This window comes from Myiozetetes cayanensis, unplaced genomic scaffold (assembly GCF_022539395.1).
Source record: "Myiozetetes cayanensis isolate MyiCay16 unplaced genomic scaffold, myiCay2020 scf1023, whole genome shotgun sequence".
NCBI lineage: Eukaryota > Metazoa > Chordata > Aves > Passeriformes > Tyrannidae > Myiozetetes > Myiozetetes cayanensis.
In genome coordinates, this window is record NW_026086632.1 from 4,199 (window position 1) to 14,980 (window position 10,782).

The window sequence follows — 10,782 nt, forward strand, 5'->3', positions numbered from 1 at the left end:
GGGGGATTTGGGGGTTTGGGGGATTTGGGGGATGGTGTCCAGGGGGTTTGAGGGGATTTGGGGGGTTTGAGGGGATTTGGGGGTTTGGGGGTCACCTGGAGGGAGTACCGGGAGCAGGCCTTTGGGAACGACCCTGGTGAGGGGGTTTGGGGGTCCGGGGGGTTTGGGGGCTTGAAGGATTTGGGGGTTTGAGGGGCTTTGAGGGGATTTGGGGGGTTTGAGGTCCCTGGGGTTTACCTGGGGGAGTACCGGGAGTAGGCTTTTGGGATGACCCTGGTGAGGGGGTTTGGGGGATTTGGGGGTCCTGGGGGATTTGGGGGTTTGAAGGATTTGGGGGTTTGAGGGGATTTGGGGGATTTGAGGGGTTTGGGGGGATTTGGAGGAGATTTGAGGGGATTGAGGGGGATTTGGGGGATTTGAGGGGGTTTGGGGGGTTTGGGGATTCCTGGGGAGTACTGGGAGCAGGCTTGGGGATGACCCTGGTGAGGGGGTTTGGGGGTCCTGGGGGATTTGGGGGTTTGAGGGGATCTTGGGGGGTTTGAGGGGATTTGGGAGGGTTTGAGGGGATTTGGGGGTTTGAGGGGATTTGGGGGATTTGAGGGGGATTTGGGGGTTTGAGGGGATTTGGGGGTTTGAGGGGATTTGGGGGATTGGGGGATTTGGGGGTTTGAGGGGATTTGGGGGTTTGGGGTCTCTGGGGAGTACTGGGAGCAGGCCTTCGGGGATGACCCTGGTGAGGGGATTTTGGGGGTCCTGGGGGATTTGAGGGGATTTGGAGGGGTTTGGGGGATTTGAGGGGGTTTGGTGGGTCCTTGAGGTGATTTGAGGGGATTTGGGGGGTTTGGGGTGTCCAGGGGTTGTTTAAGGGGGTTTCGAGGGTCCCTGAGGTGATTTGAGGGGGATTTGGCTGTTTGAGGGGGTCTGACCCCTTTTCCCCCAGATGAGGATTTTGGGAGTTCCTGGACCCCAAATCCCCTTCCTCCCCCTTTTCCCCATTCCTTCCCCTCTTTGTCCCTTTTTCCCCCATTTTCACCCCTTTTTCCCCCCCTTTTTGGGGGTCCCAGGACCCCAACCCCCCCCAGGGGATCCCCCCCGAGGTCTGACCTCCTTTTTCCCCCCAGATGAGGATTTCAGGGACTCTCAGACCCCAAATCCCCTTTCCCTCCCCCTTTTATGGGGTCCCAAGACCCCAAATCTCCCTTTCCCCCCATTTTCCCTCTTTTCCCCATTTTGGGGTCCTAGGACCCCAACCCCCAGGATCCCCTGAGGTCTGACTCCCCTTTTCCCCCCCAGACGAGGATTTCAGGGATCTCCAGACCCCAAATCCCCCTTTCCCCCATTTCCTTCCCCTTTATGGGGTCCCAAGACCCCAAATCTCCCTTTCCCCCATTTTCACCCCCAAATGACGATTTTTGGGGTCCTCACCCCAAACCCCCCAGGATCCCCCGAGGTCTGACCCCCTTTTCCCCCCAGAGGAGGATTTCAGGGGTCTCCGGACCCCAGGGTCACCGGCGTGCCCTGGGCCGGGCCCGGCGCCGCTTCGGGGGCCGACGGGGACGGGGACGGGGGGCTGGGGGGGCCCGAGCTCGACGCCTTCCTGCACCCCGAGGACTTCGAGCACATGCAGGACATCGTGGTGCAGGTGGGGACCCCTCCCCAAATCCCTGGGACCCCCCATCCGTGGGACCCCCCCAAATCCATGGGACCACCCCCGAGTTCAAGGGAACCTCCTGAATGGGGCTTTGGGGAGTTTTGGGTGAGTTTGGGGGTTTTGGGGGGTTTTGGGGGGTTTTGGGGGTTTGGGGTCTCTTCCTGCACCCCAAGGACTTCGAGCACATGCAGGACATCGTGGTGCAGGTGGGGACCCCTCCCCAATTCACTGGGACCCCCACCCAATCCGGGAGTTCCCCCCCAAATCCATGGGACCACCCCCGAGTTCAAGGGAATCCCCTGAATGGGGCTTTGGGGGTTTGGGGGTTTGGGTCCCTTCCTGCACCCCGAGGACTTCTGAGCACATGCAGGACATCGTGGTGCAGGTGGGGACCCCTCCCCAATCCCTGGGACCCCCCAAATCTGGGAGTTCCCCCAAATCCATGGGACCACCCCCGAGTTCAAGGGAGACCCCTCCTGAATGGGGCTTTGGGGGTTTTGGGGAGTTTGGGTTTGGGGGTCTCTTCCTGCACCCCGAGGACTTCGAGCACATGCAGGACATCGTGGTGCAGGTGGGGACCCCTCCCCAAATCCCTGGGACCCCCCCGAGTCCGTGGGACCCCCAAATCCATGGGACCCCCCCCGAGTTCAAGGGAATCCCCTGAATGGGGGTTTTGGGGGGTTTTGGGGGGGTTTTGGGGGTCTCTTCCTGCACCCCGAGGACTTCGAGCACATGCAGGACATCGTGGTGCAGGTGGGGACCCCTCCCCAATTCGCTGGGACCCCCCCCAAATCATTGACACCCTCCCCAAATTGAAGGGATCCCCCTAAGCCCCTCCTGGGTGGGGCATTTCAGGGGTTTTGGGGGGTTTTGGGGGTCTCTTCCTGCACCCCGAGGACTTCGAGCACATGCAGGACATCGTGGTGCAGGTGGGGACCCCTCCCCAAATCCCTGGGACCCCCCAATCTGGCATTGACACCCCCCCAAATTCAAGGGAATCCCTGAATGGGGGTTTGGGGGTTGGGGGTTTTGGGGGTCCCTTCCTGCACCCCGAGGACTTGGAGCACGTGCAGGACATCGTGGGGCAGGTGGGGACCCCTCCCCAATCCACTGGGACCCCCCGAGTCCGTGGACCCCCATTCATTGACACCCCCCCAAATTCAAGGGAACCCCTGGAGTGGGAGTTTTTGGGGGTTTGGGGGTTTTTGGGGTCTCTGAGACTCCCTTGGACCCCCATCACCTGGGACCCCCAAATCATTGAACCCTCCCACCCCAAATCCCTGGGACCCCCCCCCTCCCCAAATACCCCCAGACCCATTTTGGGAGAGTTTTGGGGGTTTTTTTACCCCCCCAGACCCATTTGGGTTTTTTAAGCCCCCTGACCCATTTTGGGGGAGTTTTAAGGGTTTTTGAGCCCCCAGACCCATTTTGGGGAGTTTTAAGGGTTTTTCAGCCCCCCAGACCCATTTTGGGGTGTATTTTTTTGGGGGGGGGGTCTCACCTTTCCCTTTTTCCCCCCCCAGGAGACGATGGAGGATTTGGATCGGGACGGGGATGGATTCATCCAGCTCGAGGAGTACATCGGTCAGGGGGGGCTTTTTGGGGGATTTTGGGGGGTTTTGGGGGGATTTGGGTCCATTTTTGGGGGGATTTTGGGTCCATTTTTGGGGGGATTTGGGTCCATTTTTGGAGGGATTTTGGGTCAATTTTGGGGGATTTTGGGTCTGTTTTGGGGGGATTTGGGGGATTTTGGGGTCAATTTCAGGGGATTTTGGTTCCATTTTTGGGGGATTTGGGTCCATTTTGGGGGGACTTTGGATCCATTTTTGGAGGATTTGGGTCCATTTTTGGGGGGATTTTGGGTCCATTTTGGGGGATTTTGGAGTCAATTTTGGAGAGATTTTGGGTCCATTTTTGGAGGATTTGGGTCCATTTTGGGGGGATTTTGGCTCCATTTTGGGGCGATTTGGGGGGATTTTGGCTCCATTTCGGGACGTTTTGGGGTGGATTTGAGTGGGATTTTGGGGTTTTTTGGGGTGAGTCTTTTTTGGGGGTTTCACTGACCTTTCCCCAGCCGACCTGTTTGAGGGTCCCCCTGGGGGTGCCGAGCCCCCCGAGGAGGGATTGGGGGGGCTTTTGGGGGGGATTTGGGGTCAATTTGGGGAGGATTTGGGGTCAATTTGGGGTGGAATTTGAGTCCATTTTGGGGGGATTTGAGGGGGATTTTGGGGGGGTTTCATGGTCAATTTTGGGGAGGAATTGGGGGCTCAATTTTGAGGGGATTTGGGTCCATTTTGGGGGATTTTGGATCCATTTCGGGGGGTTTTGGGGGGATTTTGGGTCCATTTTGGGGCGATTTGGGACATTTTAGGTCCATTTTGAGGGGATTTTGGGGGGATTTTGGGTCCATTGTGGTCCATTTTGGGGCGGATTTGAGAGGGATTTTGGGGGTTTGGGGTGAGCTTTTTCGGGGGTCCTACTGATTTTTCCCCCCAGCCGACCTGTTTGAGGGTCCTCTGGGTCCCGAGCCCCTGAGGAGGGATTGGGGGCTTTTGGGGATTTGGGGTCATTTGGGGGATTTGGGTCCATTTTGGGTGGTTTTGGGGTCAATTTTGGGGGGATTTGAGGGGATTTTGGGTCAGGTTTGGGGGGTTTTAAGGTCAATTTTGGGGGATTTAAGGGGATTTTGGGTCTGGTTTGGGGCCAATTTCGGGGGGATTTGAGAGGATTTTGGGTCTGGTTTGGGGGGATTTGAGGTCAATTTTGAAGGTTTGTATCCATTTTGGGGGATTTTGGCTCCATTTTGGGGCATTTCGGGGCAGATTTGAGAGGGATTTTTGGGGTTTTTTTGGGGTGAGCTTTTTTGGGGTCCCACTGGCTTTTCCCCAGCCGACCTGTTTGAGGGTCCCCTGAGTCCTGGAGCCCCGAGGAGGGATTGGGGGCTTTGGGGGATTTGGGGTCAATTTGGGGGATTTGGGTCCATTTTGGGTGGTTTTGGGGTCAGTTTTGGGGGGATTTGAGAGGATTTTGGGTCAGGTTTGGGGGGTTTTAAGGTCAATTTTGGGGGGATTTGAGGGGATTTTGGGTCCAGTTTGAGGAGTTTTGGGGTCCATTTTCGGGGGATTTGGGGTCAATTTTGAAGGTTTGTGTCCATTTTGGGGGATTTTGGCTCCATTTTGGGGGGTTTTGGGGCGGATTTGAGAGGGATTTGGGGTTTTTTTGGGGGTGGAATTTGAGTCCATTTTGGGGGATTTGAGGGAGATTTTGGGGGTTTTATGGTCAATTTTGGGGATTTGGGGGTCGATTTTGAGGGGATTTGGGTCGATTTTGGGGATTTGGCCCATTTTGGGGAGTTTGTGGGTTTTGGCTCCATTTTGGGGTTTTAGGCGGATTTGAGAGGACATTTGGTTTTTTTGGGTGAGCTTTTGGGGTCCCACTGATCTTTCCCCCCAGCTGACCTGTTTGAGGGTCCCCTGGGGTCCTGAGCTCCCAAGGAGGAGATTGGGGGATTTTGGGGGGGATTTGGGGTCAATTTTGGTGGGGGATTTGGGTTTATTTTGGGTAACTTTGGGGTCAATTTTGGGGGGATTTGAGGGGATTTTGGGTCCAGTTTGAGGGGTTTTGGGGTCCATTTGGGGGGGATTTGGGGTCAATTTTGAAGGTTTGGGTCCATTTTGGGGGATTTGGGTCCATTTTTGGGAGGATTTGGGTCCATTTTTGGAGGATTTGGGTCAATTTTGGGGGGATTTTGGGTCCGTTTTGGGGCAGATTTGAGAGGGATTTTGGGGGTTTTTTTTGGGGTGAGCTTTTTTCGGGGGGGGTCCCACCGACTTTTCCCCCCCCCAGCCGACCTGTTTGAGGGTCCCCCCGGGGGTCCCGAGCCCCCCGAGGTGCAGAGGGAGCGGGAGCAGTTCCTGGGGCAGCGGGACCGGGACGGGGACGGCCGATTGGGACCCCACGAGGTCAAACTTTGGCTCCGACCCCCCAGCCCCGACTGGGCGGGGGTCGAGGCCGCCCATCTGCTGCACCACGCTGACCAGGACGGGGTGAGGGGCGTTTGGGGGTCTGGGGGTTTGGGGGAATTGGGGGATTTGGGGGTGAGAGGCTTGGGGGTTTGAGGGGGATTTGGGGGATTTGGGGGTCTGGGAGGGATCTGGGGGATTTGGGGGAATTGGGAGGATTTGAGGGGGTTTGGGGGATCTGGGGTTGGGGGTTTGGGGAGTTTTGGGGGTTTGAGGAGTTTGGGGGATTTGGGGCCATTTTGGGGCAGTTTCAGGATATTGGGGGATTTGGGGCTTTGGAGGGGCTTTGGGGGATTTGGGGATGATTTAGGGGTTTTGGGGGACTTGGGGGCCAACTGGGGTCCTAGAGGGTTTGAGGGGGTTGGGGAGATCTGGGGGATTTTAGGGGTTCCTGGGTGGGTTTGGGGGTCCCTGGGGGATTTGGGGTCCCTGGGTGGGTTTTGGGTCCCTGGGGGATTTTGGGGTCCCTGGGGATTTTTGGGGTCCCTGGGTGGGTTTTGGGGTCCCTGGGGGCTTTGGGGTCCCTGGGGAGGATTTTGGGGTCCTTGGGGGTTTTGGGGTCCCTGGGGATTTTGGGGCCCTGGGGGTTTTGGGGTCCTGGGAGGGGGTTTGGGGGTCCCTGGGGTTTTGGGGTCCCTGGAGGGGATTCTGGGGTCCTTGGGGGATTTTGGGGTCCCTGGGTGGGTTTGGGGTCCCTGGGATTTTGGGATCCCTGTGGGGATTTTGGGGTCCCTGGGTGGGTTTGAGTCCCTTGGGGCTTGGAGTCCTGGGGATTCTGAGGGTCCTTGGGGGATTTTGGGTCCCTGGGGGTTTGGGGTCCCTGGGTGGGTTTTGGGGTCCCTGGGGTTTGGGGTCCCTGGGGGAATTTTGGGGTCCCTGGGTGGATTTTGGGGTCCCTGGGATTTTGGGGGTCCCTGGGGGATTTTTGGGGTTCCTGGGTGGTTTTGGGTCCTGTGGGCTTGGGGTTCCTGGGTGGGTTTTGGGGTCCTGGGGATTTAGGGTCCCTAGTTTTAGGATCCTGGGTTTGGATCTGGGAGTCAGACTGGGATTTGAGGATTTGGGGGTTTTGGAGGTCCCTAGCTGGATTTGGGGGCATTTCGGGGTCCCCGGGGGTGTTTCTGAGTCCTGAGGTGGGGGAGGGGTCCCTCGGGTGTGGGGAGGGCTTGACGCCCCTCCCCCAAAAAGGGACTGGGCAGCTGACGCGGAGGAGATTTTGGGGCAGTTCGAGCTCTTCGTGGGCAGCAAAGCCACGGATTTTGGGCAGGACCTGCACAGACCCCACGATGAACTCTGAGAAAACTCCCCCGGGACCCCCCAAACCCCCCTGGGACCCTCCAAACCCCCCTGGACCCCCCAAAATCCTCAGAGAATCCCTCCCCAAAATCTCCCCAGGATCCCCCAAAACCCCCCTCGACCCCCAAACCTCCCTGGGACCCCCAAAAACTCTCAGAGAACCCTCCCCAAAATCTCCCCAGGATCCCCCAAAACCCCCCCAAATCCCCCCAACCCCCCGGGAACCCCAAATTCTCAGGACCCGCCAAAATTCCCAAAACCCCCCTGGGACCCCCCAAACCCCCCGGGACCCCCAAAACTCCCTGAGACCCTCCCAAAATCCTCAGAGAACCCTCCCCCCAAAATCTCCCAAGACCCCCAAAATAACTCCCCAGAAATCTCCCCAAACTCTCCCTGGGATCCCCAAACCTCTGAGGCCCCCAAAATTCCCAAAACCCTCTGGGATCCCCAAACCCCCTGGGACCCCTCAAAATCCTCAGAGAACCCTCCCCCAAAATCCACCTGGGACCCCCAAAACCCCTCAACTCCACCCCCAAATCCTCAGAGACTCCCTAAAATCCCTCCAGGACTCCCAAAATCCTCAGAGACTCCCTGGGACCCCCAAAACTCTGAGACCCCCGTGATTTTGGGGGGACGTTTTGGGAGGAGGGGAATCCCAAAATGAGCTTTGACCTCTCAGGACCCCCAAAAACTCCCCGGGTCTTTGAGCTTCTCTCCCCCCGGGTGATTTTTTGGGGGAATTTGAGGGGGGAGAATTTGGGTGAGAGAGAAATTTTGGGGGGGAGAGGATTTTGGGGCTTTTTGCAACGAATAAAGATGTTTCTTGAGGGGGTCCCCAAAAAACCCTGTCCTGGCTCTGATTGAAACCCCTGATGGGAATTTTGGGATCCCTCCCATGGAAATTTTGGGACCCCTGTCAAGTTTAGGACCCCCTGGGTGGGATTTGGGGGGATTGAGGATTTGGTGATTTGGGGCATTTTGGTGGATTTGGTGGAATTTTGGGTGGGATTTTGGGGATTTGGGAATTTGGGGGGAATTTGAGAGGATTTTGGGGGATTTTGGGTGGGATTTGGGGTTTTGGGAATTTGGGGGATTTTGAGGATTTTGGGGATTTGGGGTGGGATTTTGGGGTTTTGGTGCGGAATTTGGGGGATTTAGGAGGGATTTTGGGGAGATTTTGGGTGGGAATTTGGGAGGATTTTGGGGGATTTGGAGCGATTTTGGGGGATTTGGGTGGATTGGGACTTTGGGAGGATTTTGGTGGATTTTGGGAGATTTTGGTGGGACTTGAGGATTTTGAGAGACTTGGGGATTTGGTGATTTTGGGTTTTGAGTGGATTTGGGGATTTAGGAGGATTTTGGGTGGAATTTGGGGTGGATTTTGGGGTGGGGGTACGGAACAAGCCCCTCCCTCCCCCCCACTCCTTCCCCTGACTTTGGGGTCCTCTGGGGTTTTTGGGGAGGGTGACCTTCCTCTCCCCCGCCCCAATTCCCTCCCAAATCTGGGTCTGGGGTCCTGCGGGACCCGCCCCTGCTTTGCTGCTCCCAAATTTAGGGGCGGGTGGGGAGGGGCTGCCCTGGACTCCGGACCCCCTCCCCCCACCACCCTCAAAGCCCCGCCCCCACCCTCAAAGCCCTCCCCCAGTGACGCGGCCCCTTTAAGAGAATCCACGCCCCTTCTTTAAGCCACGCCCACACCAAACGAGACCACGCCCTCTTCGTTCAGACCACGCCCCCTTCATCGATAAATAATCCCCAATAAGCCACGCCCACCGCGGCGAAACCACGCCCCTTTTTGCCGCAGGATTGGCCACGCCCCCTCTCCGCAGAAACCACGCCCACCACCAAACCACGCCCACCATCACAGACCACACCCACCCGCACAAACCACGCCTATCCGTCCAAGCCACGCCCATCTCCGCCTTGGCCACGCCCCCTCCGCGGCTCAGGCCACGCCCTCCGCCTGCCGAGGGGGCCCGTCCGTGTGTCCGGCGGCTGCAGGTCTGTCCGGGGGACCCCCCCAAACCCCCCTCAAATCCCCCCTTAGGACCCCTGACCTTCCCCCAAACCCCTCGAGAACCCCCAAATCCCCTGAGACCCCCCCACTCACCCTGAGATCCCCAAACCCCCCTTTGGACCCCCAACCTTCCCCCCAACCTCCCCTGAGAACCCCCAACTCACCCTGAGACCCCCAACCAACCCTTCCAGAGCCCCCAGCCCCCCAAATCCCTCTCTTAGACCCCCGACCTCTACCCCCAGACCCTCTGAGAACCCTCAACCCACCCCCTGAGACCCCCAACCCACCCTGAGACCCCCCACTCACCCTGAGACCCCCAACCCCCCCTCCCTGAACCCCCATGACCATCCCCCAAACCCCCCCTGAGAACCCTCCAACCCTTCACCCCAACCCCCGGACCTCCCAGCCCCCCATCTCCCAGCCCCCCTCGACCCCTCAATCACCCCTGAGACCCCCTCTGAGACCCCCTGAGACAGATCCCCCCAAAAACCCCCTGAGACTCCTCCCAACCCCCCTTGGATCTCCAGACCCTTCCCCTGAGACCCCCCATCCTGAAACCCCTGACCCTCCCCACACCCTGAGACCCCACCCCCAAAATCCCTGACCCCTTGGACCCTCCATCCCCTCCATCCCCCTCGAGATCCCCACTTGGACCCCTCCACCCACCCCTGAGACCCCCTAAACCCCCTGAGCCCCCTCGAGACCCCCAACCCCCTTTGGATACCTAAACCCCCTGAGACTCCCCAACCCACCCTGAGACTCCCCTCAAAAATCCCCAGACCCTCTTGGACCCTCCTCCCCAGAACCCTCCTTGGATCCGAGACCTCCCTTGGACCTCCCACTCCCCCAGATCCCCCTTGACTTCCCACCTCCCCCGAGACCCCCTGAAACCCCTCACCCACCCCTGAGCCTGCCCCGAAACCCCTTGGACCCGAGACCCTCCCGAGACCCCCCAGCCCACCCTGAGACCCCTGAGACCCCTCACCCACCCCCGAGCCCGCCCCTAAGACCCCTTGGACCTGAGACCCCCGAGACCCCCCAACCCACCCCTGAGACCCCCACTCTGTGGACCCCTGAGCCCCCTAAAGCCCCCTCTTGAGCCCCTGAGACCCCCTTTGGAGCCCCAAACCCCTCCTTGGACTCCCCTTGGACCCCCAAACCCCCTGAGACCCTCTGAGACTCCCTGAGACTCCCCGGCAGCCCCTGGGTGTGTCCGTGGGTCCGTCCGTGGGTTTGTCTGTCCGTGGGTCCGTGGGGTGTCCGTGGGTGTGTCCACCTGTCCGTGTGTCCATCCCTTGGCTTCTGTCCGTGGGTGTGTCTGTGGGTCCGCCTCCGGGTTTCTGTCTGTGGTTTCTGTCTGTGTGGTCCATCTCCCAGGCTCTGTTCCACTTGTCTATGTGTTCATCCCTGGCTTCTGTCTGTGGGTCTGTCCTGTGTGTCCACTCTGTCTCTTGTGTCCATCTCTTGACTTGTCCTTGTGTCTCGTGGTTGTGTCTGTAGTGTTCATCTGTGGGTCTGTCCGTGTGTCCATCTCTAGGCTCTGTCTACTCTGTCCCTGTGTCTATCTCTTGGCTGTGTCTGTGGGTCTGCCTGCAGGGTTTGTCTCGTCCGTAGTTCATGGGGGTGTCTGTGTGCCTATCTCATGGGTCTGTCTATGTGTCTATCTCGTGGTGTGTCTGTGTGTCTATCTCTGACTTCTGTCTCGGGTGTGTCTCGTGTGTCCATCTCTGGCTTCTGTCTCGTGGGTCTGTCCGTGTGTTCATTCTGGTGTCTGTCTACTCTGTCTATGTGTTCATCTC

At 58.5% G+C, this 10,782-nt stretch overlaps 1 protein-coding gene across 1 annotated transcript; it reads left to right on the forward strand.

Annotated features, from left to right (window-relative positions):
- Nucleotides 1–1,473: 1,473 nt before the first annotated feature.
- LOC126634989 (reticulocalbin-3-like) lies at nt 1,474–6,992 on the forward strand (the record flags this gene model as incomplete). The annotated part of the gene is made up of 4 exons (XM_050305915.1): nt 1,474–1,642; nt 3,175–3,235; nt 5,498–5,714; nt 6,859–6,992. Coding segments are annotated over 4 exons (556 nt in total), but the record flags the coding sequence as incomplete, so codon positions are not given.
- Between the last annotated feature and the right edge of the window lie 3,790 nt (nt 6,993–10,782).